The sequence below is a fragment of the Jaculus jaculus genome, chromosome 2 (assembly GCF_020740685.1).
Source record: "Jaculus jaculus isolate mJacJac1 chromosome 2, mJacJac1.mat.Y.cur, whole genome shotgun sequence".
In the NCBI taxonomy this organism is placed as follows: domain Eukaryota; kingdom Metazoa; phylum Chordata; class Mammalia; order Rodentia; family Dipodidae; genus Jaculus; species Jaculus jaculus.
In genome coordinates, this window is record NC_059103.1 from 188,598,924 (window position 1) to 188,624,379 (window position 25,456).

General features: G+C 40.3%; 1 protein-coding gene across 2 annotated transcripts in view; it reads right to left on the reverse strand.

Moving 5' to 3' along the window:
- Positions 1-25,456, reverse strand: part of Samd12 (sterile alpha motif domain containing 12) — a 465,719-nt gene that overhangs the window by 76,943 nt on the left and 363,320 nt on the right. The window contains exon 5 of one of the 2 annotated variants that reach the window (XM_045143829.1): positions 22,383-24,565. The exons of the other annotated variant lie outside the window; for it this stretch is intronic. Within the exon in view, the coding sequence (XP_044999764.1) occupies positions 24,366-24,565 (200 nt within the window). The 3' untranslated portion in view covers positions 22,383-24,365. Of the gene's footprint in view, positions 1-22,382; positions 24,566-25,456 lie in introns of those variants that run through there. 2 annotated transcript variants of the gene reach the window in all.

The window sequence follows — 25,456 nt, forward strand, 5'->3', positions numbered from 1 at the left end:
TAGACTTATTTTACCCAAAACATCAAAAACATTTTTTGGCCTTGATTGTTCAAGTTTTATACAGTCTCATAAATATACAAATGATATATTATCCTTTTATACAATTTCTAAGTGAAAGCGGCAGTGAGGGGGGGTAGTGAGAAAACAAAAGACAAATTACTTTAGAAATCTTTGCTTTACATGATTGGCAGAAGTTCTCAAATACTCCCTTTCTTACTTCTCTCTAAATCAAGGGAATGAGAACGTTGACGTGCTAATGTCATCAAGTCGTATTAATAATAGTGGTGATGATAGCACATGTATGTGGTCGAGGAAAAGCGGGGAGAAGTAAGCAATAAGAAAGCTCCTTCATGGCTCAAAAAAAGACAGTCTAGGGCTGGAGAGATGGCTTAGCGGTTAAGCGCTTGCCTGTGAAGCCTAAGGACCCCGGTTCGAGGCTCGGTTCCCCAGTTCCCACGTTAGCCAGATGCACAAGGGGGCGCACGCGTCTGGAGTTCGTTTGCAGAGGCTGGAAGCCCTGGTGCGCCCATTCTCTCTCTCTCTCTATCTGTCTGTCTCTCTGTGTCTGTTGCTCTCAAATAAAAAAAAAAAAAAAAAAGACAGTCTATCTGCCAGGCTCCTGAACGCCCAGGCCCACACTCAGGGACTGCGGATTCTCATTTTAGATTCAGTCTATGAAAGCTAGCTAACTGCTTTTTAAATTCTCAGCAGATTAGAAGTAGAAAATTAGTATACTTCAATGCTTATAAGAAATGACAGCTGTCAGCCACAGAGGCAGAGTGGGAGGGAAAATCAAAGCCATGAAACACTGATAAAGGTTTACAAAAATATAGCCAACTTAGGAGACAGGCAAATATGTTGTCTAACATGTCTTAAAGATATCCTGATTCTTTATAGATAGGCTTCCACTGATATAATTCAAGGGCCCGTATTTCATAGGTCTAAGAATTTATCAATATAGTTTGGAATATTCCACAGAGGGCTTGACCTGAAGCTGAATTAGGAGGGCAACTCTGGGTGTTGATCTTCATCTTTTATCTTGTGTTTTTTTTCTTAATTTATAATCTTATTGGGAAATATAATCTATGAACAGTCTGCAAATCGGATATATCCCCATTTGGGTTATCCTTTTCTGTTCTCTCCTTTCCCCATTTCTCTGAGGGTCCTCTTCAATGGCTATGTCAGTAATCAGTGTGGAGTCATGTTTGAGGCAGGGTCTTGTTCACTGTGGTGAATGCCAGGCTAGCTTGTCCTGTGTCTGCCTCCTTTCTGGGCAAGGCATGCTGGGATTACAGTTGTTGGAACTACAGCAACCGGCTAGAAGTGGGCTCTGTGGATCCCAACTCAGGTTCTCATGCTTGTGCAACACACACTTCCCCCTAGGAACCATCTGCCCAGCCACAATGTAAACACTTCGTGCAGTGGAAGACTTTGTCCTCCACGGACCTACTGCAATACTGGGCGGGAGGGGGGGCGTGCTTAGTTATCAGAACTGCTTATGTTAGTGTGCTGAGTCCGTGGCAACTTATAGGCATCAGGAACGCAGCTTCAAGACATCCTACAGTACACAGGAGAGGTATCCGTAACAATAGAACTCTTCCCAAATATGTACAAAGTCTGAGAAACACTGGTTTATGGAATAAAAAAAAAACCATAAAAAATTTTATGGAAAAATTCACTTCTGTGGCCCATGATAGTTTATGTCAAATACTTTCTACCATAGAGAACCCTTTGGTTTCATTGATTTTCATAATGACATGCTGGTCTAGGGGCAAGCACAATTTCCACTTCAGAGACAGGAGAAGCTGAGAAACAAGGTTAAACTGTGATGTCAGTGACAGATAGATGCCTGACTTCACCTTGTGCCCACTCTGCAAAACCATCTTGGATGCACTTATTTCTAGGTGAAGAATCAAAATACGATAATTGCTAATATATATCAAGTTTAATGCTAACAAATTAAAAGGAAGGTGTATGTTTAAGAATTTCAAGGTTCATCCAGGCTCCAAAGAACTCCTGAGCACCTAGACCATGCCAGTGGATTCTGGGTGCTGGCAAGCAGCGGGAAGAAATAGCATTTGCTCTCAGGAGCTGTGGGCTTGAAGTGTGTTCTATATTCTTCAGGGTCCAGTTACACTGATGATTGCTAAGCACACTCTGTATGTTCATGCAATCCATCTATCTGTCCATCCAACCATCTATCCATGTATCCATCCACCCATCTACTTATTATATATCATCTATCTATCTATCTATCTATCTATCTATCTATCTATCTATCTATCTATCAATCAATCATCTAATGTGCGTCTTCTCTTCTGTCCCTTGTTACATTCCCTTTTCATTCTCATCACTCAGAAAACCCACTCACAGCTCTGGAGGTTCTAAATAAATGCTTTCCAATACAAGAGTCAGTAGCCGTGTTGTCTGGCTTCTTGCAGCACTTTATGGCATCTGCACGTCAGTTTGGGGCACACAGTGTGTTTTACATAGTGTGTTAAAACTGCTCGGCTGCTGTCTTGTGTTTGTAGCATTAGGCTGAGGATCTTGAAGGAGTTCATGGTTGTGCTGGACTCTTCCCTTTTCCCTTTCCAGTTCCATTCCCCACCTTCTCTATCTTGCTCTGGGTCCTAATTAGTGCCCAAGAGGGGATTTGCCAATAGGAAGTCCTAGCAGATGCTTCCAGGAAGCAGGTGGAGAATCATGATGGAGCTCATCTTCTTTGATTACATCACGGGCAGGCCATTTGGAGTTGGAAACATCTCCAAGAAGCAAACTTCCTCCCTGGTCACCCAGACAGCAGGACTTGCCCCTTCCTCTCATTCATTTAGGCCACTGTGGCACCAGCACCCAGCTGTTATGAGCCTTGGAGTCCTGTACTATCTCCTGTGATATTTCCTAAACACAGCCCATATATTAGTAATGAGCCACTTTCTGGACTCTACTCAAATTATGGAATATAATTGTGTTTTCTTTTTCCTTTTGTCTTACTCTGTACAGTATACCAGAGTTCAACAAAGCACCTGCACCAAAGAAGACGAATGTCCCATCACTGCTTGTTAAAAGTATAAATGAATGAATACAGATGTTACTATCAAATTTTAATCAGTCTTCAAGGTTTTTTTTTTTGTGTGTATATCTCAGAAATGCTGCTCTCATCAAAGGCTCCGATTTCTTCAGAAGTAGAGTATTGTTTTTTTTTGAACCCCACCAAACACAGTATTACTTATTAGCATTGCTGTTCTTTGTCGCCGTCGACTTTATAGAAAACAGAAGTGAGGTGATGCCTAGACTCCCCCCGGATCCTATGGTTCTTCTTTTGAATTCTTCATCACTAACCTCAAACACAAAACAAAATCAAAGCCTGATTCTTCTGTCCTAACCAAGCCCTGGTCAGAGGAAACGTCCATCTCTGAGGATATATTGAATGACAGTTGGCAAGACAAGAAAGGAAAAAAATAAATTCAACAAGACTCTCATTTCGGCAAAAGTTTCCATCCAAAGTGAGTATGACACGTTCAAAAATGTTGGCCTCAAAGTCCTCCTTTTGGATCCTTGTTGGTGTTTTCTAAGTTAGAAAATGCCTGCTGTTAATGTGGAAATTGGTTTCAACTTAATTTGGCAACCATGAAAACACATTATTATTTTTTTTTTTGGGTAGCTATTACTGTACACAGCTCTTTCCTGTGCTGTCAGTGTGTGTAGGACTAACAATCATGAGGGTTATAGACTATACAGCTTTGGCAATAGATGACACTTCAGGTCCTATACTGGGCACTTTGTATGAGAGAGAGAGAAAGAGAAAGAGAGAGTGTGAAAGAGGAGTGATTGTGCCATGAAATGTATGTGGAAATCAGAGGATAACCTTGTTTTGAGATAGGGTCTCTGTTGCTCACTCTGCATTCGCCAGCTGACAGACAGGCTGTAGATTCTCCTGCCTCCCCTGCCTATCTGGCATACTGGGATTACAGACATAAACCACTCCTTTAAGTGGTTCTGGCCGGCAAACATTTTATTCACTGGTTAATTTTTGACCTTTAGCTTCATGGCAGTACTATAAGGCAGGCAATGGCCCTGTCACTCCACAGAGGGCAATGCTCAACCTGGCAGATGCTAGAAGCTGAGGTTAGCCTTGAATCCAAGTATATGGACTCGGAATTTCCAGGTTGGAGCTATCCTTCCTCTGGTCAATAGCCATTTGTCTTTAGCATCTACAGAGATAGGTGGGATAGAGGAACGTCTGTATTTTCAATCCATTGGAGACCAGTTTATTTGTGCAGAAGTCAGATATGCCAAGCAGAAAAGCTCAGAGGGAGAGAATAAAAGATCAGCAATTTCACAATTTTCAAAGATAAAGTTGTCTCTGCACGGTAATGAAACACATTTACAATTTTGCTAATAATCTAAGAAATGTTCTCACTAAGAGATCGAAGGCTCAAGGGCCATGCAAACGTGACTGTCTCTTTAAATGTTACCTGTACCTAATATATTTTCAAAGAAACTACAATGGAAACAGATGGAATAGCAGTGAGCAGAAGCAGAGCTGAGTCTAAATAGAGATGAACATTTTTTTCAGTTAGCAATAAGAAAATGAGAGGGGGCTGGAGAGATTGCTTAGCTGTTAAGGAACTTGCCTGAAAAGCCAAAGGACCCAGGTTCAATCCCCAGGATCCACGTAAGCCAGATGCATAAAGTGGCACATGTGTCTGGAATTTGTTTGCAGTGGCCAGAGTCATCTGGCGCACTCATTTTCTCTCTTGATCTGTCTCTTTTTTTCCATATATCTCTCTCAAATAAATAAGTAAATAAAATTTTTTATAAAAGGCAAAAAAGAAAGAAAAGAAAGCAAGGGGCCAGTGTAGACAACACTAGAAAAAAGACATTTATATGTCAGACAATTTTCTGGACAAAGCACACATTGACTCCACTGAACAGAGCAGAGGCCATTTCCTGACACGCCAAATGATCCCGTCCCTGCGTTTTCCTGGGGTACAAAAATGGGCTTGTTGGGATGCTGAGGAGAAATGCTGTAAGAAATGAGTGGTAAGAATAGTTGAAAACATTCTACTCAAAGGCAGAACTTTTACCATAGAGCTTGGCACAAGTATTTTCAGGTCTACAGGAGACACTCAAGTAATTTTAATCAGATTAGACACGTTTTCTTTACTCCAAGACTTTCACTTTCATAATTAACATCGTTTTGTGGACATTTTCAAACATGGGACCTTAGGGGATAATACTAGGAACCCATAGTCTTTCTCTCCCAGTTTAAGCAATTGCAAATGTCCTCTACCCCTGTTTCATTTCTTACTCTGTTTCCATTGATTTTTTTTTTTTTTCTTGATCTCACAATTCGGTTTTCATTGTATACCCTTACTGGGTTTCTCTCTTTGGAAAATGTGACTACTTCCTGTACCTTGTTTGGACGAAAAGTGGTAAAGTATTTAGTACTGAACCCTGCAAAAATGAAGTCTGCAATAAATACTGGCCATAATTCTTACCTGTGGACACATAAACCTAACAGAGGATGTGAGAAGATAGGCCTTGCATTGTCAAATGGACAGGTGCAACAGAATTAGGATCAGAAAAACTGAGTGCTTTTCAGACCTGACATTATTTTAAATATTGTATATTGGGAAATGCAGAACTCTGACACGTATTTTCCTGAAGGTGAGTATGAGAACACTGCTTAAAGGCTCAGGCACATGTATCCCAGGGAAAACTCTATCAGAGGGTCAGACCCTGTATTTGCAGGGTGGCTTTTTAGTCACAATGTTTCACTAACTGCCTCCCAAAGATGGGAAAAGAAACCCACAAAATAAGCCATAAAACCATAAAAGACATTTCTGCTAACTTCTAGAAAGTTATTTCTTCCCAGGAAAGGTAGAAAAATTAAGATGAGAGAGACTCCAGCAAACACCAGAGGAGAAATGCATTGAAAATCATCGAAGAATGCTGTGTGTAAACTGGGCATGCCTAGGAGACGGGTGCTGGGGAACGGAGCCCTCTCTGGTACAGAGAGCCGCAGAGCAGGAGCAGGAGGCCCTGGCCTGAGCTGCCAAACACCAGAGACGGGGATGGGTTTCCACAGAGGTGCTGACAGCACGAGCAGTCCTCATAAAGCTTCCACACACCGCACAACATACCCACCTCTCCTCTCCCCAGCCCGGAGACGGCCTTGCTTATGTAATTGGAGACTTCTATTACTATATGGAAGCCTTTTCCAGTGAAACACATTCTGTTGTTTCTAAACTCCAGTTTCAGTGTTAGTCCTAATCCCAAGTCCAACTCCTTTTTTTTTTTTTTCCTGTTTCTTAAGGACACCTGGAAAAAAAAAATAAAACAACAACAACAACAACAAAACACCCACAATCTTCTAGTTAATTCTGTATGCATTTGGCAAATGGTTCCTGGGTAGCCACTAAAGGCTTTGGTCCCAACAGTATCTTTTCATCATATCAGGCATTCATGTGATATAATCATAAACTCAACCTCCTCATATTCCCAGTTCCACTGAAGGGTTTTCTGCAATCCTGGACTTCTACACATCTTTTATAAAAACAAACAAACAAACAAAGAAACAAACACGTATTTGTGCTGGGTGTGATGGTGCACACCTTTAAACCCAGCACTTGGGAAGTAGAGATAGGAGGATTGCCACGAATTCAAAGCCACCCTGTGACTACATTGTGAATTCCAGGTCAGCCTGCGCTAGAGTGAAACCCTACCTTGAAAAGCCAAACCAAACCAAACCAAACCAAACACCACCAACAAAAAAATCCCACATGTATTTGTATTCCACTTTAATGACATAAATACTAATGTATCAGAACAGTGCTTTTGTTTTCAAAGCCAAAGGGGAAGATAAAATTATTTTCATAGAAAACATTCTGTAAGCCCTGGTCACAAAGTCATCAAGAAACCCAGACCTAGTTGTTTTCCTAAAGCTGGTGACAATGATCATGATGATGAAAACTATTATTACTGACATATGAAAGATCAAAGTGGGTGGAAGTGGAAAGCTGGGGGAAGACGGAATGAAGTCGATCTGTCACAGTGAGAACTGGGGTGTCTGGGAGTAGGACTTGGGCATCTCATGTCACCTTTGAGAAGTAGGGACACAGAGGATGACATTTCCCTCAGCTGCTGCCTCCTGGTTAGAAAACTGATGAACTGGACTAGAGGGATGGCTTAGCTGTTAAGGCGTTTGCCTGCAAAGCCAAAGGACCGAGGTTTGATTTTCCAGGATCCATGTTAGCCAGATGCACAAAGGGGCACATGTGTCTGGAGTTTGTTTGCAGGGGCCAGAGGCCCTAGTACGACCATTATTTGTCTCTCTCTCCCTCTTTCTCTTTGTCAAAAAATAAATAAATAATTTTTTTTTTTTATTTTTTTTATTTTTCGAGGTCAGGCCTCACTCTAGCTCAGCCTGACCTGGAATTCACTGTGTAGTCTCAGGGTGGCCTCAAACTCATGGCAATCCTTCTATCTCTGCCTCCCAGGTGCTGGGATTAAAGGCATGTACCACCACGCCCAGCTCAAAATATATATTTTTTTAAAGAAAACGGATGAACTATTATGGACCCATAAGCTAAGTGGAGTCATGTTTGTCCTTTGCAGAGTGGAGGCAAACATCTAGAAAGTCAGGTTGATTCAGAAAGCTTGGCCCTGGGATCTCTGTGCTGTCCTCACACTGTGATGGTAACTTGCGGTGCCCCGCGACGGGCAGGCGTGGTGAAGGTGCTCAGTTGCTTCCAGTGGCGACTATGTGAGGTCTATGTGAGAGCTGCACGGCATGAGGCATGAGGCATGTTCATAATGAGAGCATCCTGAATCCAGTTTTCCCAGCACTGTCATCACCACAAAGCTTGCTAAGTATTCCCAACTCTCCTTAGGACTTGTACCTCTTCAAAACATCCACAACCGGCTAATTGATTAGGACCTGGCCAGACAGCTCCAGGTGGCTAATTGTTAAAGCAATGGCTCAAAGAGGATTCATCTTTAATTATGGGCATTTGACATCTTTATGTAGGTTTCATGAGATATTAAATACATTTTCACGAGACATCTATTGAAGCCACATGGCGACACCGAACACGTAGAAAAAAATCTGGGCATCATAAAGCCATCTTAGTTATTTATATAGAATGGCAAGACATACTTCCGAGGACACGTTTTACAAGTTGAGGCTGGAAATTCAGGTGTCTTGGTAGTGAAGACATTCTTTATGTACTGCTGCAGGCTAAACAGAGGTAGGGGCAAGGGCAGTGTCCAATGACTCCAAAAGAAAAAAATCCATAACTAATTTTTCTGAGAGGAATATCAAAGACATAAAATAAAGTAGTACATTTTTGTTTGTCCTTATTTCCACTCAATAAATCAGTTAGAATAAGACTCTTTGAATCTATGCAGTCATTTAATTCAATAATATTTAGAACCTAGTACGAAAAAATGGTGTGTTAGACTTATCACTGGGCCAAGGATATTTAAGTGGTATATGGATAGTATCAAAGACTCTGATTTTCCTAAGATGTATGTATGTGTATATATATATATGTGTGTGTGTGTGTGTGTGTGTATGTATATGTATATGTATATGTATATGTATATGTATATGTATATGTATATAAAATCTGTATATAGGAATTTTTCTGAAGACAGGTTCTTTAGCTTTTCATGGGAAACAGGACTTTATAACTGAAAAAAACCTTAAGGACCACAGTGCTCTATGGCCAAGCGGGTCAATCTCCTTGCAGTATAAGACATCCGGGTACCCGGGTATCAGCTCACACCTGTGAAAATAGCTACTATCAAACATAAGATGAGTGTTGGTAAGGATGTGGTCCTGCCACACTTCTGGGAGAATGTAAATTAGAATAGCCATAATGGAAAACAGTATGGAAGTTCTTCCAAAATCAAAAATAGAACTAGCATATGATGTAGCAGTCCCATTTCTGGGCATATACCCAAAGCACATGAAAGCAGTATGTTGTAAAGTTATCTGCACTCCATGTTCATTGCAGCACTCCCAATGGCCAAGTTATGATGTCAGCTTAGGCGTCCATCAATAGGTGAAGTTATGTTGGCATAATGGAACACTATTTGGCCTTAGAAAAGAATGAAAGTTTATCATTTGTGGCAGCATGGATAAATCTGGAAGACATTATGTTAAGTAAAATAAGCTGGACACAGACATATACTGCATGATTTCACCCCTGTGTGGGACGCAAAAAAGTCAACCTTATGGAAGCAGCGAATAGCGTGCCAGTAGGGGAGCTTGGGGGAAAGAAGAGCTTGGAGGATACTGGTTAAATGATGCATAATTCTAGTCAGATAGTAATAAGTCAAATACTATGATAGAGTTTATAATATGTATGTAAAAGTGGTATCTGCTAATCTGCACTTGAAATAGCTCAGAAAGTAGATTTTAACTGTTCTCACCACAAAACTGACTGGCAAAATAATGGCTAATGTAAACCAGCCTGATTTATCCATTCTACAATATATACAAATATCAAAACATCACACAGGTATGTCCAACCTTTAACTCAGTTACATGGCTCTTGACCATGACCTTGCAGATGACATTGTGTTGCAATGTCAGGTTTGACCTGTCTGTATGACTTGTATTTGCAGGCTAAAAAAAATATAGTGCTCTATATTCAAGCCTTTAAGATAACAAAATAGGGCCATACCTTAGACATTTTGCAGAAGGCAGGCAATCAGGTTCCAAAAATAACCAAAAAGTTTTTCTCTTTGTAATGCCATGATTGTCAGAAAATGAGCTTTATTATCTGTAAGATCAAACTCTATCTCAAAGAAATGCAATACAGAGTAGAGGATAAATGAGATGCTTTCAGAAAACCAGCTCCATTCTCGGTCCTGCCCCAAGTCCATGGAGAGGGTTTGCTAGAGAAGATAATGGAGAAGGGGCAAGGCAGCCAGTGGCTCCCCTTGCCTTTGGATGTTGAAACAATCACTCGCTCACTGGCATTTCCAGCATGCTTCCATCTAATTTTTATCAACTGGTTTGAAAACCTTTACTTCATTGTACAATTTTGCAAACATCGACCTTTGACTGGATGCATATTGATGCAAATTCATGGGGCTACATTTTAAAAAATGAAACAGCTCTTCGAGCTTTGTTTGCTTCAACACTATCTTGTAACATCCCTGCTCCCCGCTCCTAAACTGATTGCCTATTTGGTATTGTTTTCTGTTGTCTCTGAGTGACATGTTTACATTACTACTTTTTGAAAATGGATTTTCCTCTATGCAGATCCGTTTTCTCCTCCCATGTATCACACAGGGTCCTTCCTGTTACACTTCACCACATTATGATCTTTTTCATTAAGTCAACACATATTTTATGGAGGGACAATCCCTTTCCTGCATGAGTGTTGTTGATGTGGGAGATAAACATGATTTTGCTTGTTAATCTGTGGTCTGGTTTTCTAAGTAGCCGCCACTAACTCCTCATTGAACTCTTCCCTAGTTTTCTAACTTCCCTTCTAAGATATTTCATCTTTTTGACAGTCCATCAATATCATGCCCCTGGCCATGACTTTCCTGGAGGACCCCAAGGTTTACTTTCTTCAGTATGATATTTAATCTTCATTGGATTCAATATCACTCCAGGAGACATACCTGTAAGCATGTCTTTGAGGGTGTTTCCAGAAAGCTTAATGGAGGAGAGAAGACACACCCTGATGGTAAGTGACAATACCCCATAGACTGAAAAGCCCAGGGCTGAATAAAAAGAAAACAAGAAGACAGAAAGATGAGCACCAGAATCCATCTTTCTCCGCTCCCTGACTATGGATGCAATGTGACCAGCTGCCTCACAGTGATGCCACCTTGCTTTCTTACCATGATGAACTATACCCTCAAACCATGAGTCAAAATAAACCCTTCCTTCTTCCTTAAGTTGCCTTTTTGTCAGGTACCATGGCCAGGACAATGAGAAAAGTATAATACATCCAGGATCAGGCTTCAGCTGCTAGCCAGGGTAAGGCTGTGGCAGTTGCTTGACTATATGGCCTGGGGCGGCGGCGGGGGGGGGGGGGTACTTGGGAATTGAATTGCTTGTCAAACTTCCTAAGTCTTTATTTTAGCTCTGATATCATTATCTAAAGTCTGCGATGGATGGATTCATCTCCTTCCAGCTCCCAAATTTTTCTAAGTTTTCCTACTGTCATCTTTCCTTCTGTTTTCCCTGTCTGGATGGATTTAAGCCATTCACACTCGTTTGTGTTGCCAGCATCTCTTTCTCTCTCTCAATCACTAGTTTTTTTTTTTCTTTTTTTCTGGTAAGGAACAAATCTGGAAATGTGCATCCAATCTGTTCTAGCTGTTTTTGAGGGTCTTATAAAAACCAATATTACAGAAACCCAGGCAAATACTTTAGACAGGCACTGTATCAACAGCTATTTACAAGGCAATAACCAACATATTCTTATCTATAACCTATAGGTAAATTAAATGAGGCTCATTCTGCCTCAAGCAAGTCATTTGCTTGACTGATCCAGACAGTGAATACGTTAAGCCCCAGCCACCTTTTCACTTAACCTTCCTCATTTTAGGCTTCTGTAGAGCATTGGCTTCTTGGTAGTCTGTAGCTGCTTTCAAGTTCCAAATACCTGAGAACTGCCTCAGTCAATCAATACCTTTTGTCATGCTCTATTACAGCTGATCAATATGGACAAGGATGCAATGAGGTGGAAGCAAGATGTTTTATTCAATCAAGTTTTTGGTCTTTTTTTTATTGATCCCAATGCTTTAGTCGTGTTTATAAGACTTCTATATTCCTCTCATTTGATTTGTTTTATACCAGCTAGCAATAATTGTTGGCATAAAACACCTGCATATAACATACCTTCTTTTGTAGGCTGAATCCAGCAGTGTGAACAGATGTGGGTCCTAGACTCATTTCTTCTGTTTGGGCAACCTTGGGTGAAACCATCACCCCTGTGGGCATTTCTTATTTGTGCAGTGGGAATTAAGTTAAGCCTCACAAACTTATATTCCCTGGATCAGCAGACATATTTGGTATGGGTGCCACAATAAAGCAAACCGTTTTGGAATGTGATTGCTTTTAGTGGCGGTGGGAGGAGGAGGGGAATGTACTCTTAGTTTTCTGAGGTAATAGCTATTTTTAAAAAATTTTTAATTTCTTTATTTGAGAGCGACAGACACAGAGAGAAAGACAGATAGAGAGAGACAGAGAGAGAGAATGGGTGCGCCAGGGCTTCCAGCCTCTGCAAACGAACTCCAGACGCGTGCGCCCCCTTGTGCATCTGGCTAACGTGGGACCTGGGGAACCGAGCCTCGAACCGGGGTCCTTAGGCTTCACAGGCAAGTGCTTAACCGCTAAGCCATCTCTCCAGCCCAGGTAATAGCTATTTTTAATAGATGATGGCCAAGGTGCTTCCCAGTTCCTTAGGAACTGTCTGCTCCTTAACTGAGTATATTCTTTTAACACAATTCATATCCTGTTTAACACCAACTTCTGTCTTTATAGATCCTGTAAATATCTCAGGTCAAAATAACCAGAATTCTAGATTTAGGAGAGAGAGACTCACTATGTAATTACCAAAAATCAGAAGAAAACTTTAGAAAATAAAGTGAGTGAGCTTTCTTCTTTCTGTATTTATGTATTTTCTTTGATGAGCTAGCTGACTTCCTATGTTTTTATTTTCTGAGTATACATTTGTACCAGTGATATCAATATTATTCCTTCTTCTTTCTTGTCTAACCCAACACGTTTGAAATATCGACATCACAAATTACCACAGGTCCTAAATTTTCATACTTCTCTAAATGTTTACTTAGCATATAATCTTTATAAGTAGAAATAATACATTGAGTGGAAACATGCTGTGTTGGTTTGATTTAGGTGTCCCCCATAAACTTAGGTGTTCTGAATGCTAGGTTCCCAGCTGGAGGAGATTTGGGAACTAATGACTTCTGGAAGGAGTGTATTGTTGGGGGCAGGCTTACAGGTGTTATAGCCAGTTTCCCCTTGCCAGTGTTTGGCACACTCTTCTATTGCTATTGTCCACCTAAGTTGGCCAGGGGGTGATGTCCACCCTAGTCTCCCCCTGCTATTTTGGAGCTTCCCCTTGAGTCTGTAAGCCCAAACAAACCTTTTTTTTTTTTAAATTGGTTGGGTGATTTCTGCCAGCTATGCAAACCTGACTATAACACATGCCTCCTTTTCATTTGGGTCTTTCTTTGGGGAGCTAAGAAGTCACAAAATACACCATGTATTGACTTTAGTACTAGTCATGCCCAAGCAATTAAAAATGGTATTAATGACATACATGTTAGATAACCGTATATCTTTGACCATACTCTAGATAGCACATTTGATTTTATGATCATAACAAATAACAGTGACATACATCCTAAATTACAGTGAGACCGCACACATGGCACATAAACAGAGAAAAACAAGCATACAGAAGAGATAAGATAAAATAAAACACTGATATCATAGAAAGGTCAAAGGGTAATTACACCTGATGAACATTATTAATGAGTAAAGGTTACAAGAAGTTTTAAGTTTAAACCAAAGAGAGCAAGGGTTAGTTATCATCTCTCGCATTGGATTAGGAAGTCATGATTCATTATTGGAATTCAGGGAAAACTGCTTGAATAACACAGAGTGTGAGGTAAGGAGACATTTACTTCATGCTTATGAAATTCCAGATGGATAATATTTCATTTAATTTTGCCCTCATGGTACGGAGTAGCTTTTATATTTTTCTACACTGCAGTTGAGGAAGTGGCTCAGGGAAGGAATTTGTAAATGGCTGAGTAAGCATGCCCTTAAGGGTAAATGGCATGGACCTATGGTTCCACATATAACTGGCAGTGTAGATTGAGAAGAATGTAGAGAAAAATAAAATAAAATAGAATAAGTCATCTACTGAGCTCATAAGCATGAAAGGCAAATAGTTTAAAAAACCGATTACTCGGTGAGGTTCTTGCACATGACACTGGCAATTTTAGAAATAATAACTTTGATGAGGAAATGAACAGCACATGGAGGGAGAATGTGTGTTCTGTGAGCCTTCATAATGACTCTGTGTTCTGTTTTGTACATTATGAAACATGATAGTTCATATAAGGAATAATAAGTGCTTGTGCATCTGTGGTGGTTTGATTCAGGTATCTCCCATACACTTAGGTGTTCTGGATGCTAGGTTCCCCAGCTGATGGCAATTGGAAACTAAAGCCTCCTTGAGGTGGTGTATTGTTGGGGGCAGGCTTATGGGAATTATAGCCAGTTTCCCCATGCCAGCGTTTGGCACACTCTCCTCTTACTATTGTCCACCTTATGTTGGCCAGGGGGTGATGTCCACCCTCTGCTCATGCCATCACTTTCCCTGCCATCATGGAGCTTCCCCCTTGAGACAGTAAGCCAAAATAACCCCCTTTTTTTCCCCATAAGTTGCTCTTGGTTGGGTGTGAACCTGACTGCAACTACATCTATTACTATTACTAGTATAAATAACATAATTGTTTGCATATCAATTACTATTATTAGTATAAGGTACAGAAAGTTGCACATAAGCTCTTCCCTGACTCCATCCTTCTTTGCTCCCCTTACATGTAATGAAGATTTTGAACATGGCTAATGTCTACTCTGTTTGCATATGTATTTCAAAGTATACATTAAAGCATTCCTATTTATGAACTTTACAAACACATCATAAAATGGAAAGATAATGCACACATATTCTATGATTAGCTGTTTTGATTCAGCACTATTTATCTGTGTGGTTATCTATATAGATATGGTCCATTTCCTCCTGTAGAAGAGGTGATTATATAAAGACATTACAGTTGATATGTCCATTTGAAGTCAAAGGATAATTGAGTAATCTCCAATAATCTACTATTAAAATCAAAGCTGTCATGAATGTTCTTGTGCCAATCTCCAGTTATAGAATGCTTTCTACAGTCCATGTTTTTTTTTTTTTTCAGGCTAGAACCTTCATGGGTATATTGAATAAATTGATGGGAGCAAACATGTCAATTATTGTTCCTAATTTTAAAGGGATTTTGAGCTATTTTGATCATTACTTGTTTTGCAATTATTTATTTATTTGAGAGAGCAGGAAGGCAAACAGAGAATGGGTATACCAGGGCCTCTAACTACTGCAAAGGAATCTATTCATAGCACTAGTACAAATAATAATAAATGCTTGTGTATCTATTACTGTTATATGGCATGTGCCACCTTGTGCATCTGGCTTATGTGGGTAGTGAAGAATCGAATCTGGGTCCTTAGGCCTCACAGGCAAGCACCTTAACTGCTAAGCTATCTCTCCATTCCATATATATATAATAAATTATATATATAATATATATTATAGACACACACACACACACACACACACACACACACACACACATATATATATATATATATAATTTATTATGTTTTTTAAAAGTCCATTCTATTTCAGGCTCTTATGTTATTTTTAAAAATATAAATGGTGTACAATTTGATTGAATGATTTTTGGTACTTTTATAGATAATTCATGGATTTTTCCTTTTAAAAGGGGATATGATAAATTGCATTAAGTAGTTTTCTCATTATGAACCAACTTTCTTCCCAGAGACAACCCCAAATTTGTGAATCCTGACTTTTAAAATCCATCATTAAGTCTGTTTCTAATACTCTCTTACCTGTTAGTATTTTAGGTATATGAATGTCTATGCTTTATTTTTTTGTAGTGACTATGCCAAATTTAGAATAAATTTTGTAATTTTTTTCTGTTGCCTAATATAATTGATGTGCTTTGGAGATGAGTTTTTGGCAGAACTCCCAAGTACGTCCTTCTAGACTAGTGCTCACCAGTGGGGAATAATTAATTACTGATTCCTTTTTTCTCATAGTTATAGGATCATTTGGTTTTTCTAAAATTAGATTTGGCAATTTGCAAGTGATTTCTATATTCTTTTTTTTTTTTTTTTTTTTGAGTCAGGGTCTCACTCTATCCGAGGCTGACCTGGAATTCACTGTATAGTCTCAGGGTGGCCTCAAACTCACTGCAATCCTACCTCTGCCTCCCAAGTGCTGGGATCAAAGGCATGCGCCAACATACCCAGCTTAAATTTCAAATTTATTTGCAATAATCACTTTATAAAACTGGCTCTTTATATGGTAACTTCTCATGCATATGTAATTACAGACCTTTTTATATCACTTATGCTGTTTATTTGTGAAATTTCTTCTTTTTGGTCATTAAGCCAAAATGTATTAAGTCATTATTTGTTTTCAAAGAACCAGATTTTGATTTCTATTTTATTAATTTTGCTATATTATTTTCCCCTAATACTTGCAGGTTTATTCTGCTATTTTCTAAAAATTTCAATTGATGACCAATTCATCATTTTTTGTCTTGACATAAATATCAAAGATATGTTTATGTAAGAGATAAAAACAGGGGGAGGGGGAGCGAGAGAGAGAGAAGAGAGAGAGGGAGAGAGGGAGAGAGAATATGGGTACATCAGGGCCTCTAGTCACTGTAAATGAACTCCAGATGCAAGTGTCATCTGGTACATCTATCTGGTTTACATGGGCCCTGGGGAATCAAACCTGGGTCCTTTGGCTTGGTAGGCAAGCACCTTAATCATTAAGCCATCTCTGTAGCCCTATAAATCTCTTTTTAAGTATTACTTTATCTCATCCATATCACAGTAGTACTTTAATTCTCATAGTTTCTACTATGATTTATTCTTTGACCCACATAGTACATAAAAATTGGATTATTTGGTTTTTAAAAATTTACTTACTTATTTGAGGGAGACTGGGCCTGCCAGGGACTCCAGCCACTGCAAATGAACTCCAGATACATGCAACACTTTGTATCTGGTTTTAAGTGAGTATTAGGTATCAAACCTGCTGGGTAATCTCCCCAGCCCTATGTTTTCATATGTATGAATTTGGTTTGCTCTTTATAATTGATTTACATATATTTTGCATGATGCAGTTAATTCTTCAAATTTTGTTGAGACTTGCTTCATACTCTAGACCATGATTAATGTGCACACATCTTCTGTGTCTTCCCAAGAGAACAGCTGTGAGAATAATAACACTGTTCTAACTATGTTCGAGAGGCCAGGCTATTTATTCAACATTTCCATCATTCCAGGTTTCTGCATTCTACCCAAAACCACATATACAGTTTTTTCTCTATAATGTGAAATTGCACATTTCTTGCTATAATTTTGCTAATTTGCCTTTCATATTTGAAAGTGTTATTCATTACATATAAGTGCAAGATTAGTATAATTTCCTAAAGAATATTAGCTTTTCAGAAAATGCAGGATGTTTCTCTAATATACTACTTTATGCCCTTTTAATATTTTATTTATTTATTTGATAGAGAGAGAAAGAGGGGGAGTCTCCAGCCACTGCAAATGACCTCCAGATGCGTGCACCACTTTGTGTATCTGGCTTTACATGGGTACTAGGGAAATGAACTTGCTTCCTTATGCTTTGCAAGCAAGTGCCTTAACTGCTGAGCCATCTTTCCAGGCCCCTTTTACCTTCTAATTCTATTTTTCTTGACATTATTATATTAAGGAAAGTTTTCCTTATTTGTCAGGAATATTATTTCTACCATTTCATGTCACTTACATACAGTGAACAGCTAGAGTTTGTCTTATTATATGTTTATGCACATGTACAGATTAGTTTGAAAAATTTGGGCTTCTTTGTAATTTTTTTATGAGAGAGTAAGAGTGACAGAGAGCAAGAGAGCAAGAAAGAGTGAGAGAGAATGGCACACCAGGGCCTCCAGCTACTGCAGTCAAATTCCAGACACGTGCACCACCTCGTGTGCATGGGTGACTTTGTGGTTTGTGTCACCTTGTGTGTCTGGCTTACATGGAACTTGGAGAGTCGAACATGGGTCCTTAGGCTTTACAGGCAAGCACCTTAACCGCTAAGCCATGTCTCCAGACAAATTTTGGGTTTTTAGTAGGAGAGGATAAGATAGTTGATTTTATTAGCTGATACATCTGAATTTGCTCTTTATTTTGTGATATCTGTCTCTGTTGAACATTTTTCTAGAATCACCTTCCTTTCTTAATTTCTTGGGGATTTTCAGTTTTCTTCTCCTAAAGAAGTTTAGAGATTATAGATGTCAGATACCTTCTATCACCTGGAGCCAGGGAAAAGAAACTTTTCTCTGTGTGGTTTTGCTGAGTTATCCACTGAAAAGTTTTCCTTAGATTCTTGTTTTTTCTCTTTCTTTATTTCTTTTTTATTTTTTGAAAAGATATGAGGTTTAAACTATTATCCTGCTCACAGCCAACACCTTAATTCTGCTCACCTCTTTCCCATACAGTGCATAGCTTTTAACCTAACCATAGAACGCTAGTTATACACCTCCATGGAATAGACCTTTCTAGATGCCTCTTGTCTGTCATTGATCTATGTATCTATCTGTTATCTATATATTTACCTATCATCCATTTATTATCACCTATCATCTATCTTTGTATCTACCTATCATCTATTATCTATTTATCTATCTTACATCTACCTACCCATCAACTCCACCTATTTAATCTATCATCAATGACAACATTTTAAAGTGTAAACTGGGAGGATTTTCTCTGAACATCTGGTCATTCATCTTGTAAGAAACAGAAGATTACACTGGTTTTGATGCAATCATTTTCTTATGTAGTTTTGACAGGTTTGTGAAAGTCTGGGGTAAAGGTGGAGAAGGTAACATTTGATTTGCCTGTCTTGTGAGTAAAAAAATTTGTTGAACCCCATTCTCCCATGGTATCCTTTAGGGATCAAGGAAGCAAAAAGGATTGACCTGAACTTTCTTTCTGTCCATTATGTATATTGTTTTCATAACCCTTAATAACAATTCTATTCAACAATTATCACCCCCACTTTATAGAGTACATATCAAGACTGGATTTTGAGCTTTTTAAATTACCAAACTGGGATTCAAGCACATAAACATTGAATTCTGCAGTCCACACCCTTCCCTCCAGAATCAGGCTTCCTTACCCCAGAGACAGCTTCCAGAGACTCTTTTCTGAGCTCGTCAGAACAGTACCGGTTAGTCCTCCACTGGCAATTTTCATAGCAAACCGTGCAGTTATTTACCCAGCCTTGGTTATGACTCTGCTAATTGCTAGTGCTCATTCTGTTAGTAAGCCTGGTATTTATGGACTCCAGAAAGAGCCCAGATTGTGGAAAAACATAAACAGTGATCACATAAACAAATGCTTTCAAAGCAAACCTTTGTTTGGGTTCCAGTGTGAAGCAATTTTTATTTTTAATTATCATTTTTACTTTCGACCAAATATCTCACATTTAAAGCTCTTTTAAACCTCTGAGAGTAATTAAGCCATCCATTAAAATATCCCGTTGTTGGTTTTACATAGTAAATCTCATAAAATACATGCATCTGTTTACACAAGAACCCTGGAGGCTGTGTCCACACTGTAGGTGAAAGGGAGCATGCCAGTTCTCTAGACTGCCCCTGCAAGCAGTAGATAAGATAATGTATCAGTGGGCTTTATCGCTGTGGAATTTGCCACAGGCAGAGGGTTGGGGAATAGCCTCTCTCCTTGTTTCTCTGTATGCTCTCCGTTCCTCAACAGAACGTGAGTGTCTAAAGCAGATTTAAGAGAGCCCCAACATTTTGTTAACCTCTAGAATGAACTATTAAAGATGGCACAGGGCTAGCTTTCATTGGTCACTCTCTGTCTGCTGCTTTTAAGCCTTCACAAGTGGACCATAACTACTTCGGTTCAAACTTGGATTGGAAGCAACATTCTGAGCATCAGCCCACAATCTAGCAATGTGGAAAGGAGTTACTTTGGATTACTATAAGCTAAGGGTCAAGGATTGTAAGTGTCAAGCCAAGTTGGGCCAGTTTTCCATTCTGAAACTTCACACGGGATCAGGGAGACAATATGGCAGTATGAAGTGAGGGGAAGTAATGGTGCGTTGTCCATTATCAGTAGCCATGTGTCTTCTAACCTGTGTTAACACCAGAGGTTATGACAGGCTTGACATCCTTACTCATGTGAAGTGTTTTCCCCCCAAACACTACTTGGAATAGAAAGGATTAGCAGATCTCCCCTTTGGCATGGCAACTCCTCCATTAAAACGAAATGGGTGCGTTTACCTAATCTGGGTATTCAAGAAAAAAGAAATGACACAATTTAGTATAATTTTCCCAAAGGAGTTGAAACTGAACCAAAACCAACTGTACATCTGGGTCAGGGGCAGCTTTAGCCTCAGATGCAAAAATAAAGATGAATTCCAAGTGGTTAAAATGCTCCAGTGCTCACCCCTGACAAGTTTTTCCTCACTGGCATGGAAATCCTAACAATTGTTTCTCTGAAATATAAATTACAATCAGCTGGTGTAGTTCTGCTATTTTTAAGACTTTCTATTCATCAGAAAAACAATATTTTATTGCCAACTGAATACACATGAAAAGAAAAATTCCCTAACAACTTCCCCTGCTTTGAACTAGGATAGAAAACTAGATCAAACTTGGGTGTGCCCTGGTGTCTTTTGTAATGTGAAGCCATGATCAGTCATTAACATCTTCTCAGAGGTGCTTAGGACTTTTATTAAGAAGTCATCATGTGGGCTGGAGAGATGGCTTAGCGGTTAAGCGCTTGCCTGTGAAGCCTAAGGACCCCGGTTCGAGGCTCGGTTCCCCAGGTCCCACGTTAGCCAGATGCACAAGGGGGCGCATGCGTCTGGAGTTCGTTTGCAGAGGCTGGAAGCCCTGGTGCGTCCATTCTCTCTCTCCCTCTATCTGTCTTTCTCTCTGTGTCTGTCACTCTCAAATAAATAAATAAAAAATTTAAAAAAAAAAGAAGTCATCATGTGAAACACTGTTATCTTTTTAAAGTGTCTTAGTCAACTATTCCGGGTCTATGTTTGAATGATGTTTTGAGAGTAGCTGACAGCTACAGAACTGAAGTAGTTAATTCACCCGCCTTCTCCTTGTTTTGACATTGTAGGGCATACAGTCAGTGTTTTATATGCACACGAGGGAATAAGTAAGAAGTCTATTTTCATGCTGTAATTTGGACATGCATATTTGATACATCGTTGCTGATTCCCATCCAGCGAGATCATGTTCCTGTGCCTGTGAGATTTCAATGTTTCTTCTCGGACACCTCATGGGAGATGTGGGATTTACTTTACCCATGAGGCCACTGATTGAGCAGACCACTTGAGTAGAGACAACACATTCAAATGCATAGGTACATATGAATTATATTAATGAATTTCTGAAATGCAAATGATTCCCTTTGAAAGGATACTGCCAAGAGTCAGGGTTGACCTTTGTACTTTCTTCCACTGGCACTAGGAACTGGCCATTTTGTTCTTTTGATGGCGGTGATGGGTGAGCACAGAGCACAATAAATAGGAAGCTTATAGGCTTCATTCGGTTACAGGGACTCAGATAAACAATGAGATCAGTAGCTGTAATATTTTCCTAGGCTGAACAAGGCCTTTCAAAAGCAAACCACAGTGCAAACGGTAGCACAATGTCCCTAACCTTAGTCAAAATATATTTTTTAGGATGTATTGTTCATCTAGTTGTTATGTCGTCTCAGTAAGGGCCACACATTCCCTTAGTGTCATTTCGTAGCCCAGCAACTTGGAGAGGCGCAGAGGGTCCCAAGTGCTGCTGTGTGCTCACCTCCAGCCAGCTGTATGGCCCTGTGCAGGGCACCTGGACAGAGGTGAGCGTGGGTCTAGATAGAATCAAGGACACCATTATCATCGCTTCCACCTCCAGGGTGGGTTTTATATTACAGCCATCAACAGAAATACGGTGAAAGCGGCCTGAGTGTTGTTGCTGATGGTATTTGCTGACCCAGAGGAGCCATGACTCAAGCTTATTTATTAAGCTTAAGAGAAAAGCCAGCTTCTCAGAGCAAGCTCCAGGTCACAGCAAAGGAAGCAAGAAAAGGCTCACAGCTTCTTCAGAAGTGAAAAACTGGTTTGAGCACAGCCTCCAGTGTGAAGGATGACTTTCTTGCTCTTTTCTGTTTTAAATTAAATTATTATTATTTTTTTTTAATTTTAGAGAGTGACAGACAGAGAGAGACAAAGAATTGGCATGCCAGGGTCTCAACCACTGCAATCAAACTCCAGACGTTTGCACCACCTACTGGGCATGTGCAACCTCATGCTTGCCTCATCTTTGTGCATCTGGCTTACATGGGATCTAGAGAGATTGAACGTGGGCCCATAGGCTTTGCAGGCAAGCGCCTTAACCACTAAGCCATCCCTCCAGCCCAAGGATGATTTTCTCATCTGGCAAATGATACTTAAACTATATTACTATCTGTGCACTGTACCCCAAGTGCTTTGTTATCGCTACAAAGAATTCTTACTATTTACTGAGAGCTATGCCAGCCCCCTGGCCAGGGGTAGGTATCTCCACACTTACGGATTAAGTGACAGGAGTGTAGACTCCACGTGCCTGGGTAGGACCTGCAACACCGCCTTTGTGCCATGTTCATGATCACATCCCAGTCATAGACTTAACAGCACTTTAAGCTCACACGGGTACTTTACTTTGCTACATGCTATCTGTGATGATTCCTATTGTCATCTTGACAGCTCCTACAGTCGCTGATGAGAGATTACTTAGGTTATGTTAGTGTACCAGTAAATCTGGAAGGGATTATTTTGATTAGGTCAACTGAGGTGGGAAGACCCTCTCCCCCTTAACTGTGGGTGGTGCCATTCTACAGGCCAGGGTCCTGGACTGTACAAAAGAGAGAGAGCTGGCTGAGCATTGGCATTCCTAGCCCTCTGCTCTGTTTCCTCACTGGGACTGCTCGTGAGTAGTTGGCTTAAGCTCCTAAGGCCATGCCTTCCCCACCATGATGGACTGTAACCTGGAACTGTAAGATAGAATAAGCCCTTCCTCCCCTTAGAGTGACTTGTATTAGGTATCTTATCATCTTCTGCATTGATAGGGAAACTTCTATATTATCTAAACTCACTTTCAGAGACAGCTAGTGGTGCTACCGGACAAATATCATTTCTCTTTGACAAATAATGGACACCAAGGCAGAGATATTCCTATGGCCCAGGAGTTGTATTATAGACCAGAAAGGGTCCACAGACAATTCATTTTTCCCCTCTAGTTTTGCAGATAAAGAAACAGAAGACCAGAAAGATCACATGCTGTGTTAGTGAGAAAGAACTGAGATCCCATGAGGTTATAGAAGACAATGTTCTTTCAAATTGTAGCACTGCCTCCCCCCACCCCGTGTGTGTGTGTGTGTGTGTGTGTGTGACATTACTCTTCCTTCATGTGCTCTGCAATGAGCAGTGGCCCAAGATCCTACGAATGTGGAAGCTGAGGCATTGTGGTATACTGTTTCCTACTGACTTTTCATTCCCAGCCCACTGCCAGGCCAGGGCCGACTCCATAGCAGGTACACAGTGTTAGGTGAGTGAATAAATGTAATGTACATTTGTCTTCTACCAGACACTAAGCATTTTTAGAAATAGGTTTGATGACATTTGGTATAAAGTAGCAATCTAGGCCAGTCACGGGAAGGCATGGATCATCCATTTGCCAGTCTTCTCTAAAATGACACAATCCATAGACCAGTAGCTTAGAAACCTGTTTGAGGAGGGTGTCAGGAAGAGCTCTGACTTAGCCCCAGAGAAAACCTGGGAGTGTGGTGAGTAGCCACAGTTCTATTAGCTTTAATGTGGACCCCTTACTGGGTGTGCTAACAGAGATGGTTAAAAGCCTTACCCAATTTCTAAATAAGTATCTCTCCTACCGTCTGTAAAACGTGTTCATTATCCATCTACATTAAAGCCTCTGTGTCGTTCCGGCGAGCTTTTTCACATGGTGCCCCCTCTGCTACCAGCAAAGTGAGAAAAGCTACTGTGATGACAGGTGCTGTCTTCCGGTGCTTTGGGAAGGAATGAGGTCCATCCCATTGGAGAAGGGCATTAGTGCATTCTGGTTCAAGATGAGTCTTTTGGAGAAGAGAATGAGAACATGGAGCTGGGTGATGCTAGGCAGCAATAGCTTAATTTGTCCTTGTTATAGCTACTAGGTCCTTTCATTTCCATGTTCTCATATGATTATTATGACTTTGGGTGAAAGTAAAAATCATATTCTTTTCTTTTTATGTGGCACATGGGATGTGTGTGTGTGGGGGGGGTATGAACATGCATGTGAAGAAGCGTGTGCATGAAGGGGGCAGAGGAGAGCATCCTTAGTCCTTCGTTGCTCATCTGCTTTTTCCCTTGGGTGGAGTCTCTCATTCCATAGCTTGATGCTTGCAGGAGCCCCAGCAATTCTCAGGTTTCTGCTCCCCAGAGAACTGGGGTTACAGGCGTGTATTGCTCCTGCCAGCTGTTTAAGGGCGTGTGGCCATGCTCGGTTGTTCCCATGGGTGCTGGAGGGTCAAACTCAGCCGCTCTCAGGTCTTCAGTCCTCAAGCTTGTGCAGGAAGCACTCTGAACCACCGAGCCATCCCTGCAGCCCCGATTCCCTTTACCTAAGAGGGGAAATCAAGGTTTGGAGTTGCCATGTCACATGTTCAAGGTCAAAACTGTGGAAAGAGGGCTGAAAAAATGGCTCAGTGGCTTAAGGCACTCGCCTGTAAAGTCAAAGGTCCCAGGTTCAGTTCCCTAGGACCCATGTAAGCCGGAAGCACAAGGTGACACATGTGTCTGGAGTTTGTTTGCAGTGATGGAGGCCCTAGCATGTCCATTCTCTCTGTATATATAACTGCCTCTTTCTCTCAAATACATGAATAAAAATAAAAATAACTTAAAGATGTGGAAACAACTTGAAGTCTACTTTTGCATGCCCTTTATCCCATTTTGCAAGGACGTGGGGCAGGGAAAGGGCTGTTTCTTCTGCTTGGCTCTTCTAGTGGCTGGAGTAGGCAGTCTGCTAAGCCGGCTCAGAGCTGGGATCCAGCAGCTGCCCACTCCTTTGATGGTCTTAAGAGCTGCTGACCTACACAAAGGGAAACTTGCGTGTAAACCCTACCTTTTGTTCCTCCCGCAATTTATTGCTTGTGCTTTTCAAACAGACAATATTTTGATCTCAGCTTCAAAAAAGTTGTTGAAGTTGGATTTCCAATTAACCTTGGCAGTAAGTGCTATAACTATAGGGGAGGATATATTCTTCAGGAAATGAGAATGAACTTCAGATGTTACTGCGATTTGCTGAACTAGATATAGATGTTCTCAATGATGCATCCAGTTTCTCAGGCTGAAAACACCGGGAAGGAGTTCGCATTTTAAAGTGAATATGACTATATTTATCATGCAGTCTGTTTTCATTAGATGTGGTTCCCTGAAGTATTTCATTTATGTTTCCATCTCATGTGTGTGTGTGTGTGTGTATGTGTGTGTGTATATATATATATATATATATA